The sequence below is a fragment of the Ananas comosus genome, linkage group 9 (assembly GCF_001540865.1).
Source record: "Ananas comosus cultivar F153 linkage group 9, ASM154086v1, whole genome shotgun sequence".
In the NCBI taxonomy this organism is placed as follows: Eukaryota; Viridiplantae; Streptophyta; class Magnoliopsida; order Poales; family Bromeliaceae; genus Ananas; species Ananas comosus.
The window spans coordinates 9,495,174-9,518,705 of NC_033629.1; the positions used below are offsets into that span (position 1 = coordinate 9,495,174).

The 23,532-nt window shown below is 36.2% G+C and overlaps 1 protein-coding gene across 1 annotated transcript; it reads left to right on the plus strand.

The window, feature by feature from the left end:
* On the plus strand, nucleotides 10,300-16,538 carry LOC109715113 (2-heptyl-3-hydroxy-4(1H)-quinolone synthase-like). Its single transcript, XM_020239941.1, has 5 exons — nucleotides 10,300-10,896; nucleotides 12,783-12,848; nucleotides 13,226-13,388; nucleotides 14,586-14,814; nucleotides 15,678-16,538. Exons 1-5 carry the CDS (start codon nucleotides 10,502-10,504, stop codon nucleotides 16,223-16,225), a joined length of 1,401 nt encoding a protein of 466 aa, XP_020095530.1. The 5' UTR covers nucleotides 10,300-10,501; the 3' UTR covers nucleotides 16,226-16,538.

Genomic DNA, 23,532 nt, shown 5'->3' on the forward strand with positions numbered 1-23,532 from the left:
GGGTATAAAATTTATATTTAGAATTTGTTTGGTTCAACAATGGAATTAGAATGAATAATGGAATGGAAATATATTAGAATGGTAATTGGATTGATCCACTCATCCAAAATGTTTGATTCATTTCTAAATTGAAATTGAAATGGATTATTCCTATTACACTGTTCAGTTCATATAAATTAAAAATAATATAATAATATAATATATTAATTTTACTCTTAAATATAAATCTATAAAAAAATATTTTCTAAATTTTATAAAAAATTTAATTCCATTCCCAAATTAAGACCTTTGTAAAAAAGAAAAAAAAATCAAATTTATTTTAAAGTTTATGTAATAAAAGAGCAAATCTTTATAAAAGAAAAATGCCTATTTTTTTGAATATTATTATAATAAAAAATAATATATCATTTTTAACATAAATAACATGTATTTTATAATTATTGATATTAAACTTCAACTAAAAAATCTTATAAAGGCAAAAATTATATAGACTAATTGTAAAGAAGAAAACAAANAACAAAAACACGAATTTTTCTCTAAAATCTGTAAGATAACTTTTCCAAAAAAAAATTTACGGACAACCAAATGCAGGAAAAAAAATTTCACCCAAAATTTTTTTTTTCAGAAGAGTTTTACAGGGATCCGAACAGCCTCTTGGGAAAAACTTCAGATATCATTACTTTGGCAAAGTAGTTGGGAGATCCATTTCACTTAGGAAAAACTTCAGATATCATTCTATAGTTTACCGTACATTTTTTAACTTTAGTACTTTATAATTTTAACTGTATGATACTTAAGTACTCTATGATTTTTATTTTTATTTTTCATTAGGCACTTTGTTATCTTCTTCATTAAAGTGTTATGTACGACGCATCTGACCATCAAAAATGTCCTATAGTTGATAAATAGTATGAAACTCGTTTGGTTGGGGGATAAAGGAGGGGATAAGGAGTTATCCCTCCCTTATACCCAAACAAAAAAAAGGGGTCCCACCCTTAACGAGTTATTTCAGGATAGCACGTATATTGACTTGCCATAATGCGAAACTATTGGTCCTGTCAAACTTCTGAATCTTGAATTTCGTCGTCATCTTAATCCTCAAAGAAAATAGAAAGGCTTTGATACTAGTTTGTTAAAATCGAAACGACGAAAAATAAATACAGAAAATAACTTAATGCAGAAAAAAAAAGATAAAAAAAAAAACACACCGACATTTACGTGGTTTGACCAACGGTCTACGTCTACGGACGGAGACGGAGCTAATAATTTATTAATGTCAAAAAAAAATAGAGTACAAAAAAGATCGCTCAAAGACTAAAACTTAATTAGTTGGATCGAAAACGCCGCAACAAAACAACTCCAAAAAATGGCCTCACTCAATCCGTACGGACCAACAAATGTCTTAATTAGTGCATACGGCTCCTCCTGCCGGTTGGCTTAATTAATTAGAGAATGCCTCCAGTTAGAACAAGGCTCTCCCGCAATGAATGCCCTGCCGGTTCTGCATGACCACCAGCACCAAAAGGACAGTAGGCTTTGGACATGAATTTTGAAAACTTAATTTGGCATGGCTTCTCAGTTTGGTCGCACCGGCTTCATTAATTTGGCCGCATATATATAGGATGTTGCTTCAAATTAGAGCCTAATTAGAATTCTAGTCTAATTAGATTTCTAAATATAAATTTAATCTAATTTAATTTGAAATTAGATTTCGACTCATAATCCATATATACCAAATTATATCAAATCCTAATTAAATTAGGATTTAATTCTAATTTAGATAACGATAAATCTAAACCAAATATAACAAAAATTTTATTGGTTTTGTATTTTTGCAAAATCGCGCCGATTTTTTAAATTTTGTAGATTTGATTTAGATTTTAATAATATGATCAAATTACCCTTATTGCTCTCTTTCCTTTCCTTTTCTCATTCCTCTTATCTCCTTTGACGCTATTGCTGTGGTCACCCCCAAACCTTTCTTTAATATAGTAGAAAGAATAGAAATAGATGTTTCTTAGACTTTCTTGAGTTTTGTCATCATTATCATCATCTCCGACATTGGAACGTCCTACTTATTGGAAGTGTGATTTTCTGTTCTTCATTCACATTTTGATAACTTTCTCTTTAACTTGATGCATAATTACTTCATTGCCAAAAATTTTTTAACTGCATCATTATTGCGAACTTTCTCGTCGATCTGAGTTATAACTTTTTATTGATCAACATATTTTCACAAATTTGATCTTCTTCATGATTTTGGTTAGATTCTTCTTTCCAAATTTCTTTATCTTCACCATTGGGTTGAATTTCTTCTTCTTGAATGTAATTCTATTCCTGCAAATATTCTCCTCTAATTTTTGCTAGCATTCTCCATGCTTTATGTGCTGTATGAAATATTCTCAACCAATAGCAAATCCACAGCTTAAAAAAAATATATGATAGAACTTTTCTGTCTTCTTTTGAAATTCTTCTTTACCAAATTCTTTTTCATAATTTCTATTCTCCACTATATCCCACAAATCTTGGGATTCTAAAAAATATCGAATGACCATTTTCATTGTTTGAAGTTCATTCTATCGAACTTTGGTAAGCCAGGTTGAATAAACCAATCTAAATCCACAACAAAACTTGAAAATCCAAAAATTAAGTTTCAAACATGTAGCTTTTTGATATATTGACCTTCTATCGAGATATGTCCAAGTTTTCCATACTTTGGCTTGCTTGCCTATCCCTCCAAGCCATCTGATCAAGTCTTCATTGATCTCTTCACGAGCTCTCCTTGCTCTCTTTTTCTCAAGAGTCACAACCACCTTCTCTTGTGTGTTGTGTGGAGGCCAACTTCTTCGAAGTGATTCCTTGCTTTGGTTTTACCTGAACGTCATCTTCGTCGATTTGCTACAAGTGGCTTGATTTTGACATAGTAATCTGGTATATTGGTTCTGTATTCTTTCCAAATTTGATGCTGTTTGGCTTAAAAGTCGTTTGTTACTTTTTGGCTCTAATATCAATTTTTGGAAACGTGATTTTCTTTTCATCATCCACATTCTGATATATAAAAATTTCTTCAGTAACATTCGGAAAAAGTCAACTTCCTCTTTGATTTGATGTGTAATTACTTCATCGACGGAAAATTCTTTAACTACATCATTATTGTGAACTTTCTCATCGATTTGACTTGTACCTTTTTGCTGATCAACATATTCTTCACGAATATGATCTTCTTCATAATTTTGATTAAATTCTTCTTTCCAAATTTCTTTATCTTCGCCATTGGGTTGAATTTCAAACGTTGGAAAATTTTAAAGATAAAGAAAGAAAATAGCAAACGAAAATATAAAATTAAAAATGTAAAGTTTTGGTACGATGCAAGGTGCACACATTGAAACCAGTGAATCTAAAATATCAAATCCAAATATTTGCAGGAACCTGCAGATCCCTAAGGTTGATGTGGATAATCATGACTATAGGTGGCAAAGATTTCGTGCATGGCAATATCATTGGACAGGCGTCATGCTGCACAACTCGAACATGAAGACAACTACAGTGTCAGAGATTGCAAAATCAAAGTGCGCGTTTCACGAAATTTACGGTTTGAAAATAAAGTTTGGATTAAGGGAGGATGTTAGAATAATAATCCAAACTTAATCTATTAGTTAGAGATAGGGTGTACCCAAATTATACATTGATTATATTTAAAAGTTTATGTACTTAGAGTAGAATTTGTAATTATCTAAAATGAAAGTTAGATTTATCATCTGTTATGACTTGATATCTATATATAGTTAGGCATGGATTAATTAAGATGAATAAGCCACAGTAGACATGACTGCATAAAGACGAGTGTGTCGCCCATCGTGTAATCAAATGCTTTTTATTAATAAAGTATTAGTTTAGTTTTCTTTTTCCTCCCCCAATATCTTTTCTCTATATTATATTTTGTTCTATTTTACATCTTGGGTTAACAATCGGTATTAGCATAAGTGCTAGTTTCAACAATTGGTATCAGAAAAAATCACGCTTCCAACACTACTCTAATATAAGCCAATATAAGATTTATTTCTGCAATTTTTATATTATACATTATTTCTACAAATATTAATTTCTACTCCTTCAGTTGCCGTATCTTTTTCATAAATTTCTGAGAAAATGTCCGTGGAAAAGACATCCCCCACAATGATTGTACTATTTTTGTTGGTTTAGCATTATGATGAATGTACATTTTGCTATACCTTTTATTTGTTCTATATACTCTCATACCTGATTAGTTGTGGACTCTAGGTTTGTTGTATGCTACGGGTGTGCGGGGTGTTTCTCGTGTATTCGGTGGGTTTGATTATGCGCTTGGAGGCTTCTGCTGTAATTTTGGGGCATGAGAAGTGATCATTACCCTCCTCCTACTTCTCTGTCTTTATTCCGGCGAAGCTCCGAGCAGTGCTGAATATTGATTTTTTTGGTTGTTTTAAAAAAAAAATTTGTGCTGAATCTATAAAAACAAAAAAAAATAGTCTATTTTTGCAAATCCGTAAAACAAAGTGAATTTTTTATGCAAAATGGCTATTTTATATTTATTCCAAAATTTAAATTAAACATAAAAGACAAATAAAGTTATGAATCTCCTAAATTTAGGATTATATTACATAGATTTTATATATCCAAATATTTATGATTTTTATGTGATTAATTTTTTGTAAAATGATACGTAACATTAGCCTCCATAAAAAATGTATTATAATAATTTTATCAATATGTGCTGCGAGTCGATTTTCTTGACTGTTGACTCGGTCAAACGTACTCCCTCGGGAAACATGCGAGGAGTACAGGGCTACTGATAATGACCCTCAAAATTTGCATCTGCAAACGAATCAAGCGATTCGGCTGATGAGGAATCGAATCAACTAAGTTCAAAGACTACATAGTGAATTCGGTTTGGTTGAAGAGTCGAATGATACTTATATATATTGCCGAAATGGAGAAAATGTGGATAGAAAGAGGTACGCCGCTGTGGCGCTTGGTCTTACAAGAATTACTAACTTAAAACTACTCATAGAAAAGCAGAAAATGCGAAGAAAATGAGAAATTACAAGTAGACTACTAGAAAGCGAAAAATGTAGAAAATTAAGTTGGTCTTCTTGTTCTGGGGAAAAGACCTCTCTTATAGTCGTCTCTTATCTATTTATAATTTTGCCTGTTGTTATTAAGTTTTTCCCTATGATTGGCCACATTCCTTTTTGTAAGCCACTATCGGCCGATCCTAACCACATAAGTCTTAACTGCTTTTTGATTTTATGTGCATTCTTCTTTGCTTCAGGCACACCACATGTCACCTATTCCTAGTTTCAAGAGCGACTCTCGCGGTATATCCTGGTTCACCATGTGCCGCAATTTTATCGTGCCAACAATATAGTTGGATGATTTCTGAATTAAGGGGCTGTTTGGATCCCTGTAAAACTTTTCTGAATTGAGGGGCTGTTTGGATGATTTTTGTAAATTTTTTTTCCTACATTTGGTTGTCCGTAAAATTTTTTTTGAAAAAGTTATTTTACAGATTTTGGAAAAAAATATGCGTTTTCGTTTTCCGCGTGCCGTCCGCGGAAAACGAAAACAAGGAGGGAGATGGCACGGCGTTGGGGAGCGGATGGGTCAGCAGACACGCGCGCTTCGGCCTCGTGGACCGCATGAGAGGGATGTAGTAACCCTGCAATATAGTAGTTGAGGCTTGTCGACAGCTCTGGTGAGTGTCGGGACAAGCCCGGATCGCGTTGGCGCGAAATGGACGCCAAACGGACTCTGTGGGAACGCGAGCGCAGCTGGTATCATGAAAATCCGCGAAATAGTAGATTTTCTGCCACTTGTACCGGTACAAATTTTGGAATGTACCGGTATAATTGCTACGCAGACTGCTCTCGGGTTGCCCATTTGTACCGGTACAAACGTGCGTGTATCGGTACACTTTGGTAGGTGAGAGGGTAATTCAGTCTTTTTCACCTCGGTTGTATTGCCATCCCTTCTCCCTCTCTATGTAGGATTGAGAGAACAGAGAGGAGAGGATTTTTACTCTCTCTCTCTCTCTTCTCCTTGTGCTGGACGTGGGTAGGGGAGGAGCTTGGGTGGAGTTCGGGTGTCGTCGACGTCGCGCCGCGGTGCCGTTCGAGTGTGTATTCGTCGTCATGGTGCTGCGAGGAGGCTGGATGAGCGTGGATTTTCGCCGTCGTCGACGTTTTGCCGGTTCTAGAGGGGTTTTCGAGGTGAGTGATCCATCGAAATCACTTTATTTACTTCAAGCTCCATCAATTTCGAGCTAGGGTGCTGTTCCTGTAGAATTCCAGCGTCGACTGTCGGCGTTTCGGCTCGTGTGCGACGTAGGAGCATCGGATTTCTACGAAACTTGGTTTGTTGGATTCTAGACTTCGAGAGGAATCCACGAAGCCCAAGATTGCTGAATTTGGTAAATGTTAGCTTGGTCGAACTCCTACTCTTCTCTGCTGCTGTTGCTTGGACAGAATCTCGAGCTTTGAGTCTTCTTTTATGCTAACTTTGGAGGAATTGGAATGTTTACACCAGGGATGCATACTCCAACCTAGATTACTAGATTTGGAACCTTGCTTCACTAGGATTGAGGTTTGGAAGGTGAAGTTTCGCTTTGTAATTAAGGATTTTTAGCTTAAGTGTTGATTTTGGGAGGCTATAATGCAAGTTTAGTGTTATTGTGTTTCAGATCATTAGAGATGTGCGGTTGTTGGTTTAGAGTGGACTCGATTGAGTTTCCTGGTGGTTCGACTTCCTCGCTGTCAGCGTTTAGCTTGAGAGGTGGGTTTATCATCGGATTCTTACTCCTAGAGTCCCGTTGGTCGACATGTATAATTAGTGTGTATATGTTACTATTGTTTTAGCTTAGATTCATAATTATGCATGTTTTAGACATATGAACTGAATTTGGAGCATGATATTAATTGTTAATAATTATACATGTTGGACTTAGATTTGACATAGGAGAAAAATCAGCGTTCGGGACCTGTCATATGTCTAAACTACCTGAGTTAGCTCTAGGAGCCGTTGTATTTTTGTATCACCGCAGTATCCTTGTGGTGAGTACCCCAGGTAGTTCAGATTACTGTTACGCTCGTGCTGGGATGCGAGCCTTTTTTTTTTTTTTTTTTGAGAGATAAGTAGCACACTACCCGCTTCGTTTATTTCATTTAGAAATAAACTTAGCTGAAAATGTGAATCAACTAGGATTCGAACTTGAGTCTCGGGTACCAACCACCAAGCCCTTTGCCACTTGCTTACAGTAGTGTTTACTTTGTTCCGGACTAGTGGGTGCCGTAGTAGTTGACGGGGGACCCAGATTTGTCGTTTTGATATCAGATTGTGCCGAGGGCACGTGACTAGTTGATTGGTAGTCCAGTTGGACCTGTTTTCTTGACTTTAGCCTGTAAGAGCCTGATTGAGCTCGGTAGAGATACGTTTGCATACTCGGTTGGGTCGCGCCCACGAGTGCCGCTTCGGAGTTAGGCTTTGTGCGTTCGCGTTGGTGTCGTTACGTCCTATTTGGACTTGCTCTCCACGGACTACTTAGTGGTAGAGGTAGCTTAGCTTGGGCAGGCGGGACGGGTGTGTTCACAGTCCCTAGTGAGATTGGGTCTGGATTTACAGTTTCTGCAGAGGATAGTGTAGGGACATTTTAGCTGTAGATTTATTCCAGCTCGTATTTCTATTCTTTACTCTCTTCTGTAGACTTAGTGGGTGAACCGATGATGTTGCGGGCGGCACCCACTGAGGACTACTTGTTTTCATAGTAGTTCTCAAGCCCAGTTGTTTCTTTTCGTTTTGTAGAGCCTTCGGTGCCGGCTGCTGCATCCTCTGAGGTTGATCGTGGCAAGGGCGTCGCGAGTTAGAGCCCTACTAGACAAGCCAGAGCTAGTGGAGTACCAGTTACAGGTAGTTGTAGTTTTTGAGTTCTTATACATACTGTTATTACTATTTCTCGCGAGGCGAGCTTTTGTGTACAGATGTTGTATGTATAGTGAACTTTTATTTGCTACCAGGTTATGTTTTGTTCCTTACAGCTTTATACTACTGGTTGTAGTATTGTATTTTTACAGGTACAGCTATCGCTTCGTATACAGGAAAAATTTCTTTGTATACGGCGGATTTGTCAGCGTGCCCGAGGAACGTGATATCCGGGGCGTGACTAGAGATGTCAACGGGTCGGATTCGGGGCGGGTTTTTAAAAACCCGAACCCGAACCCGACTCCAAACCCGAGACCTGAACCCGAACCCGACGGATTTTAAAAATCCATATCTAAACCCGAACCCGACCAAAAATCCGAAACCCGAACCTGAACCCGAACCCGAAAATTTGAACCTGAAACAATTATTTCTTTTTTCAATATTTCAAAATATATTATATTAAATCTAAATTTTTAAAATACAAATTTAAATATAACATCAAATTTTTATATATATATTATATATAATACAAAATAAATTCGGGTTCGGGTTCGCGGTTCGGATCGGGTACAATCAAAATCCATATCCGAATCCATATCCGTTTGGTTTCTATTTTGTATATCCATATCCAAATCCATATCCATATCCATCGGTATAATCCGTTTCATTCGGGTTCGGGTTCGGATAAAATTTCGTGGTATCTATACCCATTGACATCCCTAGGCGTGACAAGGGAGGTCCACGTTGGACCTCTCTCTCATTATATATATATATTATATATATATAGAGAGAGAGAGAGAGAGAGAGAGAGAGAGAGAGAGAGAAGAGAGAGAGAGAGAGAGAAGAGAGTGGGCTGGTATGCTTCTGGAAGCTTGGAGCCTTTCGTGCTTCCAAGTTGTTTTCGATGTTCAGACTTTCGAATCGACGATCGCTCCGTTAGTTGATCTAGAGTATTGAAGTACCTAGAAAGTAAATTTTGTGATTTTTCGATATCATTTGCTAGTGATCGAAGGACTCAAAATCAATAATTTTAATGGCCGTGGTGAGCTTTGCAAGTTTAACGGTGTGAGAATATCCAAATCACATGAAATTTTGATAGAAAATTCTTTATACCATATAAAACAGATCAATAATTTTGATCTAAAATTTTAATGTCATATCATCATATTTTGTAAGATTTTTATTTTCAGCCTGTGATTTTAAGCCACTTCGATCACTAGGCAAATGATATCGAAAAATCGCAAAATTTATTTTCTAGATACTTCAAATACTCTAGATCAAGTCTAACGGACCGATGATCGTCGATTCGAAAGTCCGATCATCAAAACAACCTGGAAGCGGAGCGCTTCGTGCTTCTAGAAGCACACCAGACGCACTTATAATATATATATATAGTCCGACTACTATGCTATTAATAGCACGAAGCAATTAGTGCTACCAAGTTTTCCGCCGTTAGATCTACCCTTTCGATCATTTTCATCCGTTAGATCATACTATTCAACCAACCAACCACTCAACCCTAGGGGCCCACATCATCCTAACCGCACATCTCTTAATCCAATGGCCAAAAACTTGATAGCACCATATATATATATATATATATATATATATATATATTATATATATATATATATATATATATATATATATAAATTTTAGTTATAAATATATATTTATTTATTATATTATTTATTTATTTTTATATAGAAATATTATTATATAATATTTTATTTATAAATTTGTAATTATTTATTAATATTTTTAAATATATAACTCTTATATATTATGTATTTTATTTATTATAATTTTGTATATATTTAATCTATATATAAAACTTATAATAATATATATATAGTATATTAATTGTTATATAATAATAATATATATAATAAAAAATATATTAAATAGGTTTTCTTTTCCTTTCAACCAAACAATTATTATGAAAAACTAATTTTCTTTTCCTAGGAACCAAACACTAAGTGACGTAAAACTTTTTTTCCACCGAAAATTTTTTTTCACTGAAATTTTTTTTCATAGTTTTACGTCAAACCAAACACACCCGGAGCCAAATACTAAAATGACACAGTCATATGTATTCTAAAATATGCATAAAATTAAAATTCTTACACGACAGAAATTTTACCATGAAAATAAATTTTCGAAAATGAAAATTTTAATCTCGTAAATCAAACAGGTCATTAACCCAACAGATTAGGTCCGGCGTATGGAGCATTCGGATAGACCAGGTGCAGGAAAATGATTCCCAAATACCCAATCCAGCGGGGCCGAAGTGCCGCGAAATATTTTAAACAAGTGTCCAAGTTGAAGTGTCCGATCGAGCTGTGAAGTTTGTGTCGCATACGCAAGCCATTCTCCAACTCTTGCTCCGTTCCAGTTTCCCCCTCTCTTCCTCTCTCTCTCTCTCTCTCTCTCTCTTCCCCTGCACAATTCCTCTCACCTCATCTCACCCCCCATTCTCTCTCTCTCTATCTCTCTCTCTCTCTTCCCCTGCACAATTCCTCTCACCTCATCTCACCCCCCATCTCCCATGGCGTCGTCGATCTCCTCCTCCGCCCTTCGCCTCCTCGGCCGCGCCGGGCGATTACGCCGATCCGGCGAACCCTACTTCGCCCTCTCCCCGATCTCCGCATCATCGTCGTCGTCGTCGTTGTCGACCACTACGGCTCCGCTAATGGAGAAGGAGAAGGAGAAGGAGAAGGAGAAGGAGAAGGAGGAGGAGGTGGTGATCGTGGGCGGCGGTATCGCGGGGCTCGCCACCGCGCTCGCGCTCCGCAGGCTCGGCATCGCGGCGGCGGTGCTGGAGCAGGGCGCCTCGCTCCGCTCCGGCGGGACCTCGCTCACGCTCTCCACGAACGGCTGGCGCGTGCTCGACGCTCTCGGCGTCGCCGACGAGCTCCGCGCCAAGTTCCTTCGGATCCAAGGGTACACAATCCAAACCCTAGCTTAATGGTTTCATACATTGCGTTTAGTTTTTTGGTAAATTGAACTACTTTTCTAGTTATAATTAATCACCACCCAGCAGAGCAACGGTCGCGAGCAACTAAACTTATTTAAGTTCCTGTAATTTAACTAAATCTGCTTCTTGGACAAAGTCTTGAGCTAAGACGTGATGAGTGTTCACTATTGTTGATTGTAGTGAGTTAATGACGGAACCCTCACTATCAAGATACTAATCACACTAATAAACAAATGTGATGTATCTGAATTATCCACAACCAAGATATGCAGGATTGGAATAAATGAAAAATATCCAAACACAATCACAACAGCACAAGAGGATTTACGTGGTTAACCCAATCCGGGCTACATCCACGGGCACGGAGAAATCAAATCCACTATCACATAAGGAGATTACAAGATTTGGTCGGAGATTACCACTCTATTACAGTGGGTTTGCAATCTTCTAATTGGGAAAAAACCCTTCTTGCTACACCTTCATCGAAGAACCTTCCGAATCCGTGAAACCGGCTTCGAAATGCCTCTTAGAATTCCTCCAACCAACCTTGAAAGTTTTGAATCAAGCAGGAAGAACAAGAGAGATCCTTCTCCAACCCTCTCTACACCTCTCTTCTCTGTCTCAAGAAAAGAGAACCCTAGAGAGCAAAAAAAATGAGAACTCTCTCATTCTAAACACAAAAAGAATCCTCTCTTAACATCACTTGGCCCAATATACCAAATGGGTCAACTAATGCTCAAACCAATTACTAACTAACCTATTACATGAGTTGTTGAACCAAACCCAAAATAAAACCAACTAGGCTAATAAGTGAATTTGATATCACTAACCCAACAGAATATAAAAAAATATTAAAATAGAATTTTCTAGCAGCTTAAACTTTCAGAAAAAAATAATTATTTAATATTATTTCACACGGTATTAAAGCTAAAGGTTTTGATCTCCTAGCTTTATTTAATTTTCTGGCAAAATTAATCTACTTATATGGGCTTGAGGGAGTGATGGATGCAAAAAAAAAAAGAGGAGTAAAATACCGTTCTTTGGCAGCTTAATGAAGCTTTCCGAAAAAAGTGGTTTCATGTTTTTTCGCGACTTTAACATATATACAGTAATCCCCTATTCTCTAGAAGCTTAAATTGGTAGGAATCATTGGTTTTTTTTTTCCCACACTATAATGCCTGAAATTTTGATTGTGTCAGTGAGACATTTGATAATGCAAAAGTTCCGGGGTATCCCCGCTACCAAACGCAGCTTAGGCACTGGTTGCATCCTGTTGACATCTTGTATACTTCCAATCCTGATTTCTTAGCAGAGTAAATGCACCCATTAAATGCACCCATTCACTTTAATTTTCAATACCTATAACAATTGAATAATTTGATCTTATGAATCGATTTTCCTTATAATATGCTGTTTCACGAGACAGGTGATGTTATTTGTTAAATTTAATATATATGTTCATGGTAAATCATATAAAATCAGAATAGTAACCTTGAGGAGGTGCCGGTGTGGACCACTAGGTATCTCAACGACATGTTATGATGTCCCCACAATATCTTCTTGCTGCATATTGAAGCAAAAATTTCTAATTGGATCTTCTGTTTTCTATGCTCACTTTTGTTTATGCTTGAAACGTTCTATATGCGTGAATGTATATTAAGTTCTACTACTAGAATCTCTAGACATTTTGGTTGTGGCTTATGCTTCTCGATCAGAGAAGCTATTCTAGAAATCAAACCAAAGAGGTACTGTGTCAGAGGGGTACAGGTTTCTAAATTTAATTCTTACCTGTATTTTCTCTTTTGTTTGCGATATTTTGTTCTTATTTCTTTGGTGGGTCAACTGTGTGCAGACTGGTGATGAGATCAGAAGATGGGAAAGAGCTCAGATCTTTCAGATTTGAGGATGAAGCCCCTGGGTAAAATTGCATATTATTTCTTTTTGTTGTACTAATGATGGTAATAAAGTTGAATTTGTGAATTCTTTAGCTGAAAGCCTGAAATAGTTTTGGACTGCATCCACCGTAGTTCAATTAATACAGGTCCTAAACTATTTTATTTTCTCTGGCATTTGAGGACCTTGAAAGTCGTTGTTACCTTTTAAACAGAATATTCTCTTTCTTAACAAAATATTTTTACGACTTTTGACTAACCATTACGTCTAATAGATTTTGACTGAAATTCAAAAATTAGTTCGCTGAGAGGCTCAAACCTAAAATATTTTAACCATGCAGTTACAGATACATGTACCTAATGTGTTTCAACCTTCAAGCTATCTGATGCTAGTCTTCTACAGGCAAGAATTGCGGGCAGTAGAAAGGAGAGTTCTTGTGGAGACTCTAGCTGGGAGATTACCTCCAAACACAATTTCCTTTTCTTCGAGATTGAGATCGATTGCATGGCAAGGGAAAGATGGTATTCTTCTGGAGCTAGATGATGGTCGCCGAGTACTTGCTAAGGTATTTTAAAACAACTTAACATGTTTTCCCTTTTTCGTTTGTAATGCCTAGGTAATTATAATTTACATGGTTGATTTGCATTTCCTTTGCAACATATAGTGGTGGATATTTTATATTCCATATGTAACATTTCAACACAATTGTTTCTTATCTTCTCTGTTAGGAACAGGTTAACTACAAACCAATCTATATGACAAGTTCTAATCTCCTTCTATGTAAAGCAGATTAACTTACAAATGTTTGAGCAATCTTAAGGAAGTTAATAAGGAAATTGTAGTGTTGTGTAACTTGTGTTACTGTAACATTGATTGATCCAAGGGACTAATGGTTTTGAGAGTAAAAAAGAGATAGAGATACAAGGATAAATAAACTGTGTACATATGAGATAGGCCGCACGGAAATAAAAACATGAGGATGCTTTATTAAAAATCAAGATGGCTTCATGATTTTCCACGAAATTCCAATTTACAATGAATAGTGCCGGATATTAGTAGGGATGTCAATGTGTCAGATTCGGGGTGGATTTTCAAAACCTGAACTTGACTACAAACCCGAAATCCGAACCCGAAACAATTATTTCTCTTTACCACATCTCAACAAACTATTCTCGATTTTGACCATGCTATGCATCAATCTAGTAGCTTATCTACTGTCTACTGGTCCTCATCAATCTTCTCTATTTCCATGCATATGATGCAGTGTATAGTGTATTAAGCAGTAATCTCGAATGGTTCTCTTAACATATGACGAGCATATGCATAAATCGACGGCACTTGTGTACATATCATGTATGTGGATCTTTTTTTGCATTTATGTGTATGTTCCCCATTCTTTCTTAAGGCCTCTCTTATTTAAACTGGAGTTATTGTAAAAATGCTATTTGAGTAGAGTTGCTCATTACGATAATATCATTTTTCGAAAATCCCTTCCTCCGAAAGCTTCTCGCTGCAATACAAACAGAAGCTTTAAATTGCTGCTTCTTCCTTGAACCTAGAAGCGCATCGTGGTTTTCTGCACCAGCGAAAGCTACGGGCTCTTGTTCCTGACTGCCCGATTGCTTCTTTCTTGGAGAGGAGAAGTTTATTCTAGAAGTCGGGCCAATGGGGTTCTTAATCTTAATCACGCACAAAATGTTTTTGAAGCAAGCTTGGAATTTACTCAACCTATCATGTTATTTTACCGAATCCTCTGTTACAGATTGTGATTGGCTGTGATGGTGTCAACTCACCAATAGCAAAGTGGATGGGGTTTTCCGAGCCTAAGTATGCGGGACACTCTGCTTTTCGTGGTCTTGGACAATATCCTGAAGGCCAACAATATGAGTCAAAGGTGAACTACTTCTATGGAAGGGGCCTCCGTGCGGGCTTTGTTCCAGCTTCTCCTACTAAAGTTTATTGGTTCATCTGCTTCAACAGCCAATCCCGAGGTCTCTCTTTTTTCTGTTCTTTGATATGTGGCTATACTATTTGCTTGAATATCAGTTGCGTATTTCATTTTATATATAGATAGAATGCACTTGACTTTACATAGGGATAGTCAAATATGGTTTTGATGAAAAATATCTTTCCCTTAACATTAACACACTTTTGCAAACTACCATCTGAAATTTGACGAGTAAACAACACTGCACGAACATTTGGTTTCTGTGATGATCTCTTCATTAATAGCCATTATATCACATTACAACGAAAAAATATTTGCAACTAATTTAAGCTCATGTAGGTATTTAAAAGAAAAAGGGTAAATATTTGAACCTTTACGGGTTACGTGACAGCCATGCTCTAAAGGTAGTTACAAAATCCACGGAAATTAGGGATGGATGGTTTGATTACATGGATAATTTGCGTTTGTAATTTTTTAACCTTTTATATTCATATTGTGATTTAGCATGCGGCCTTCCGCGCTACAGGTTATGAAGTTGTCGATGAGGCTAAAATTAAACTAAAAATTTACATGTACTGTCTAATTGTGTAAGGCACGTGCTTGCTGTTGAAATCTTACGATATATTATGTCTTGGTCGGTCAAGTGCTCTTTCATGTTTGGCTGGCCTGTCAGGGAGTCCAGAAAAGTGCTATTTGAAAAATACAATTCGACAAAGCACTAATGGTTTCTCATTAACATCAGAAGGTTCAGGTTTGAAGTTTTCAATTTAGGTGTCCCAAAAGCTTGTTTAAGTTCCTTGGAGTAAGGAAAGCTTCTTTAATTTTAGCTTCGTGCCGCTTGTGTTTCGTAAAGAAGCTGTTTCAAAGGCTTGTTAACTGAATTCTTTGATCCAACATTCCAAACAGGACCGTGGATAGCCGATCCATCAGCCCTCAAGAAAGAGGCCTTGGATCTTGTTCAAACTTGGCCGCAGGAGCTCCTCGACATCATACACAACACCCCCGACGACGCCATCGTCAAGAACCCGTTCGTCGACCGCTGGCTCTGGCCAGGCCTCAGCCCATCGCCAGTTGCAGCAGCTTCGAACGGCGGTGGCAGTGCGGTGGCGGTGGTGGCCGGGGATGCGTGGCACCCCATGACGCCCAACCTTGGCCAGGGCGCGTGCTGCGCTCTAGAAGATGCCGTCGTCCTTGCTGGAAAGCTTGCACCGGCACTCGCAGGCAGCAGAGGAGCAGTGGCGGCAGCACTGGGGGAGTATGCGCGGGAGCGTTGGGCGAGAGTGTTTCCCTTAACGGCGCGTGCCGGACTTGTCGGATCTTTGCTGCAGTGGGAGAATCCAATAGTGTATGCTTTTAGGAATAAGGTAATGATTCCCAGGTTGGCTCGATTGGGGCCATTACTGAAGCACACAAACTTCGAATCTGAGGTGTTGGAGACCATTGCATCCAAGTGAAGCCACACATGATTTCATATTCATAGGGAGGTAAAGATTACATACACAATTTGAGTTATAAACCATTTATAAGATGATGTATGTTCGAACTTTTTAATTTGGTACCCATAGGTTTCGTAATTTTGAATTCAGTGACCCGCCACCCCCTCCATTAGGTACTATAGGGGCCATTTGTTTGGGTATGCTTCCAAATACTACACAAAATACCATGGAATTGTCAATATGGATATTTTTGAGGCCTTGTTTGGATGTCAGAATAAGGCATCTAATGATAACTTGTTGAATAAAAAAGTTTTCTTTATGATTGAGTGCCAAAAAGCGACTTACTAAAAAATTTAGTTATCTGTATCTCATGTGTATAACATATTTTACTTACGAGATGATTTATTTTATTTTAAAAAAATATTTTGTATGCTGACTATGATATTTATTCTAGATATTTGATTTTTTTTTTCATCTCTCAAATATTCCATAATTTTAGGATAAATTAAAGTGATATATCAAATAAAATGTTTACGCATCCAAATAGACTTTAAATTCATCTTTTGCTCATAGGTTGCTGGTATTATAATTACCCTTTTTTGGGTTTGTGCTGTAGTTGCACGTAACATTGGAATGTCTAAAAAAAAAGGAAAAAAAAAAGGGAGTTAAGGTGGTACCTAATGTAGAGTAAATTTACTATGTTTCTTTTTAGGATTAGTTCCCACAAATATAATGAATGATAAATATATTCTTATAAAGTTAAATTTTTATATGTTGTCTCTACAAAAATTTTAATATTTTCAAATATATTCTTTTGGTTTGTTACTGTTAAAGAACCGTTTTAAAGAACTGTTTATATTTTTAATTTTGCCATCATAAATATGGCCCTCTAAAAGTCATAACACTATAATATAAAAGGGTAAAATTGTCGGATCGTTGGCGCTAACCATTAATCCCAAAAGCTCGAGCTGTTAGAAATACGCAATCAATTGACTTAAAGCGTAAGATACAGGACCCACGGATCTTGACTGTGACTCGAACCAACTAGCTTCACACCACTTCGAACATGACTCGGGCCCATCCAGCCTCACGCCATTTCAAACATGACTTGACCCAACATATCCTTTTGCCACATGGTAAGATGCTGGTCCATTTAAGCCAACAAAAATGACAAAGACTAACCAACGTAAAGTACTTAATCTATAGTAAACTAAATTTTTCTAACGAATTCTAACGATAGGGACATATTTGAAAATATCATGATTTTGTAGGAACAACATATGAAAGCTGACTTTGTAGGAATATATTTGTCATTTACTATATTTATAGAGACCTATATGAATTAACCCTTCTTTTTATATGTTTGTGTAGGCTATCTTTTCCTATGTTTGTCTAGGTTTGATTAGCAGCAGGTGTGCATCATCTACAGGTTTAACTATAGTTGGGAACAAATGTAAAAACAAAATTTTTAAATTTGTACTAGTCATACCTCGCATGATTAGTTTAAGCAATTAGTGGTTGGTATTTAAGGTTCTAAACTTAAAACCTAGTTGTTTCATATTCATTGTCTACAGTGCTTCTAGATCAACAAAACACCTCTTTAGACTTCGTTTGAAATTATAGATCAATTATATTATAATTAGGTGAAAAAATAGGATAAAATATATTCCGTTTGTTCTTTTAAGCTATAATATTATGCATATTAATAATTCAGTTAGAAACAAATCATGAATTTTAATTAGAAAATGAAGAAGTATATTACAACTTTGTTGAAGTCTTGTATAATTTTGTAGTTGATTTGTTAGCTTCGGTTTCTTGCTAAGGGACATCTTCAAAAATGGCTTATAGTTGAGGTTATTTGAATTAAGGAGTATGTTTCTTTCTAGAACAATACCTAGTGCCCTAAAAAGCCACATGGACGGTTGAAGTCAAAGTTGCAAGATATGCTATTGCTGTCTCTTCTTACAATTTGTATTCTATATTTATAAGTTAAGTGTAATCTTTACTTTATAATTATTTACTATCTATCTTTTTTCACTAGTACTTTTGTTCTCCGATACCAAATTTCAAAGGAATTTTGTGAACTCTTAGATGGGTGAGTACAAGATTTATATTTAGGACTTGTTTGGTTTAAAAGTGTAATTATCTTACACTATATAATTTGATGGTTTCGTCGTAGCGTACTACCCTTCGCCCTTTCCACGTGGCACACTCTCAGATACTTTCCGTCTCTCTCTTCCCTTCTACAGGTAGCCCTTTTCAAATTCTCTTTCTTTTCCCTCGTCTAGCTGGCCCTCTTTTTCTCGCTCTTCTTCTCTCCTTTCTATCTTAGCCTCCCCTCTCTCTCCCTATCATCCATTCTCTCTCTCTTCACAAGGTGGTGGACTAGGCAGCAACAACAGCAGTAATGGCTTGGGCGCAGCGTCAGCGGTGGCAACAGCAGCGAACACAATAGTGACGGTGATTTGGGCGGTATCAACGGCGGTCACCTCACCTCGATCTCACCTCGCCATTGAGGGATCTTAGCATTTCGGCATCAGTTGCGGTCGCCTCGCCTCGATCTCATCTCGCCATTGAGGGATCTTAGCGTTTCTTTTAATTACTGTGAACATCTCATACTCCCCCCCAAAAAAAATTAAATTAAAAAAATAAAAGAAAAAATAACTTTTGCAGGAGAGGAGCAGGGAAACTCTTATCTCTCTTTTTTTTTTCTTTTTTTTTTTACTCTTCTCCTTCTTCTCTTTTTTCTTCTTCTCTGTACCCTCATTCCTTCTATTTTTTATTTTTTTTCTTACTTCTTTCTTCTTGCCTAGATGTGTTGGTGTAGGCGCAAAATTGGGAGAATTGGGATAGGTGATAAGGACGGCGGTGGCAGCTTTGCCAGCAACAGCGGCGGACAGCGCGACGGTGGAGGTAATGCCGGCGGCATCAGCACTGGTCGCCTCGCCTCGATCTCACCTCACGATTAAGGAATCTTAACATTTGTTAGTTCTTATTATTATGAACATCTCATATACCCACAGAAAAGAGAAAAAAATTTTTTTAAAAAAAACTGAATAAAGAGATGGCTTATATAGATGGTAGTAAGATAGATCGTTACCTAGATCTACACATTTCTTTATTTTTTTTTAAGATGAAAATATAACAAAATGATGAAATTATCGATGGAACATATGATTGAACATATCATGTGTTATGTTAAATTTGTTTTACATTTTAAGATGAAAAGAAATGGTGAGATTGTGTATTGAACAGATGATCCAGCATGTTATATGTGTATTTTGAGTTATTATTATTATTATTATTATTATTATTATTATTATTTTGGGTAACGGGGGGAGCAGGGGAGGAGGAGATAATGACACAGAATATTTACTAACTGAAGCATTCTAAAGATCTCACCGTCGAAGCGATAAAGCTCGACTCTCTCGCCTCCGATCTCGAAAAAAAAGAGAGGCCTGAAGTATAATTTCACTGCTTGTTATCTATTTTTATTTTTTTTTTGTTTTTGATATTATGTTTTTCTTTTCTTATTATTTTTTTTCTCAACAGGGAAGTTTAAAATGCCTCTTTTTATAATAAAAAGTATTATTATCTAGGTGAACCTTTTATTATTTTTTTTTTCCTACTTTAATTTTTTTTTCGCAACTTTTCTAGAGCATATGATCCATTTTTTACTTTATTCAATCTTAATTTGACTTAACTATAGTGTAAAATTAATCACGAAAGAAGAAAAATACAATATCTAGGTGGGCATGCGTTCTCCTTCTTAGCTTGGCAAAAAAAGAAAAAAACGCAATATTTAGGTAAACCTCTTTTTATTTATTTTCTTTTTACTATAAATTTCTTTGTTTTATTTTTTTTTTCTACAATTTTTCTTGGGACATGTCATTTATTTCTACTTAACTCTATTTCATTATAATTTTACATAACTTTGATATAACATTAATCGTAATTTATTTAATCATAGCAAAACACGAATTCTATACTAGTAACGGATAATGGAATGTAAATGAATTAAATGGTAATTGGATTGACCCACACTCTCGGACGTTTGGTTCATTCTTGGATTGAAAATTAGAATGGATTATTTCCATTACACTATTTGGTTTATATAAATTAAAAAATAATAAAATAACATATTTACTCTCAAATATAAATCTATAAAAAATTATTTTCTATCTAAATTTTATAAAAATTTCAATTCTATTCTCAAATTAAAACCCTCGCAGAAAGGGAAAAAAATCAAATTTATTTTGAAGTTTATGTAACAAAAGAACAAATCTTTATTAAAAAAATGCATAATTTTTTAAATATTATTATAATAGAAAGTAATATATTATTGTTAATATAAATAACATATATTTTATAATGACTGAAATTAAACTTCAACTAAGAAATCTTATAACGGTAAAAATATAGACAAGTTGCAAGAAAGAAAAGAAAAAAGAGAAATAAAACGCCAAGTATATTAATAAATGTGAAATATTAAACACCATTGAAGTATGCAAATTTATATAAAAAATTCATTAGTTTTAAGATTTTGCAAAAATAGGCCACCATTTTGAATTTTGCAAAATCTATCCGAATTTTCAGAAAACTGACCAAAATACCCCCCCCTTTTTTTTTTTTTCTCTCTCTCAATTTTTTTTCTCTCGTTCTTTTTTTTTTATTCTCTTTAAAGAGGGCAACAGAGGCGGAGGCGGAGGCGGCCCGCCTTGCTTCTGCCATGCGTGCCTTTGCCTAGGCCCGCGCGCCCCCTATCTTCCTTTCGTTCTACCCCGCCGAGGTTGCTCTTGCCGTTGTCCTTTGGGATGCCTACCTTGCCTCTGCCCCACACGCCATCTCCCGCGCCTGCACCCTTCTCGCCTTTGACCCTGTCGAGGCCACACTGTGACCCTCTTTTTTTTCTCTCCGACCCTTCTCCACAGCCTCTGCGGCCCTCTACGACGATAATGAGGATGACACCGCATCCTCTTCCTCTGCCTTTGCCCTTCATTTTCACTGTAGCAGATTTTTCACACATCAAACCCACTTCTGGAAACATATAAAATACTATACCACAACATGGAAGAAAATAGAAATCCAAATCAATTTAGAAAAGAAATCATTGTATTAGAGTAATAGCATAGGAAGAGATTAGGAATTTGGGATCCAAGGGGGCTAAAAAAAACAGATATCGAACCTTCACAGTGTAGCTAGTGTTTCTTGCAGAGTCTCCACATGTTACAATTACTCATCGTGCTACCGTATCGCATAGCCGCGTTTTGCTGTTGGGTCTTGCTGCCGCGTCACGCTACCGCCCCTTGCATTGTGCCACTTTGCAGCGTTGTCGCAGAACGTTCGCGGAGCCGTTAGGGTTAGAGGTGAGGGATAGGAATGCTTAGAGATAAGAGTTTTATTTTTATTTTTTTATAATTAGAAAGTAGATGGGGAGATCGTGGGGTGGAGGTTGCGTGGGCTAGGATTGACGGTCGCGTGTGCCAGGGAAGAGATTGCGTGGGCTTCGAAATGAAATCCCAATCTGGATTTTGAGGCCGGAATCAAGTTAGAAGTTGTTGGCCCACTCCTATTCCAAACCGAATCTGATTCCAATTTCTATGAACCAAACAAAATTAGTTGGATTTGATCAAAACGGTTCCATTCCGAGTTCATGTTTGGTTAGTTATTGGAATGAGAATGAAAATTACAATTAGATTACATTAAAATAAAAAATAAAGTGACAAATCATCCAAAAAATTGGTTTATTATTGGAACGAAAATTGAAATGGACAATTAAAACAATTGAACTTTGAAAGAAAGTCTCAGTTAAGGGAAAGGAGAGTGATAGAAAGATAGAAAGGGGAGGTGTTTGCGAGAGAGAGCTTTGGGTGGTTTACTCTGAAATGAGCCATTCAGGATCTGAGAAAAAATTGAGCCATAAATCGATTGATTCGAGAATAGAATGAGATTGAAATTCGATTCTTATAAAACAAATAACAACTAGTGAAATGAGTGAATCTCATTCTGATTTTAGAGTCTAAATTAAGTGAATCAAATAAACAACAACTAGGGCTTGTTTTATTCAACTCATTCTAGACTTTGAAATTGGAATTAGATTCACATATTCCGATAGTTATTATTTTCTTTTAGGAATCAAATTTTGATTCTCAGTCCACTCTAGAATAGCAATGGCTTGATCCATTTATGGCCAAATCAAACTTTCAATTTTGGACTTGACGTGATAAGGGTGAATAGGGAAGAAGTTAGGGATCAAAATGAATGAGTTGGAAAAGGTTTGGGATGAATAGCCTAATTAATTCAAGGGCTTTCAATAAGCCAAACACGAAGCTAGGACTAGCTTGTGTTCGGCTCGATTCCTTAACGAGCTGAACAAAAGCTAGCTCAAATAATTTATGATCTGATATCAAGTTCGGCTTTTCGAACTCGTTACGAGTTTAAGCCGAACATGAGCCAATCTCCTCACCCATTTTAATAGAGGTGGGGTTGATATCGAGCTAAAAATTTTAGATCATCTTCGACTCATTTATTGAGCGAGCGATTTGATCTCACGCCCATTTTAAGTTGAACATGAACTGGCTTGCGAACAATGAGCTAGGTTGCCAACCCGGATTAACACTAAAGATTAAGATCAAATTGCGAAAAATAAAAGATTGGAGATCAAAATGGCAAACTGGGTAAAGATTGGAGACCAATTGTGCAATTAACCTTTTGTTTATGAGATGCGTTAGCTCTACAACCCACTTTGCATTGAAATTTTATAATTCCTCTCATCCAAAGGCCATGTTTTTCTAGGGATAATTGCTTATATATCCCTCAAAACTTCTGAAATATTTTATTTATTTTTATTTTTATGGTCTCAAATATACCTCTCGTATATTTCTCCATTATTCATAAATACTTCTGCTGTTAGTGTCTGTTAAGTCATTTCGGATTAAAATCTGAGTTAAATTTCAACTATAATTAAAAAAAATAAAAATATCAATTTTGCCCCTAAGTTTAAAGGCAAATAAGAAATGTCGGTAACAATAGAAAGATATATTTGAAAAGATAAAAAATCAAAACCTTAACTTGAAGGCATATGAGAAAAGTTAGTGATAGTAGACAAGGATATTTGGAAGAAAAAATAGTAATTTTACAAAAATGATAGTTGTTTCTAATAATAATTTAGAAATTATATCGACTAGTTTATAATTTTATTTTTATTTCACTGAAAACCACCGTCAGAAAAGATGATAGTGTGATAATTTTTGAAAGTTACATGACAGTAAAATACAAAGTAAAAGATGATAAAGTGTTATATTGTAATGCCTTAAAATTTGCAA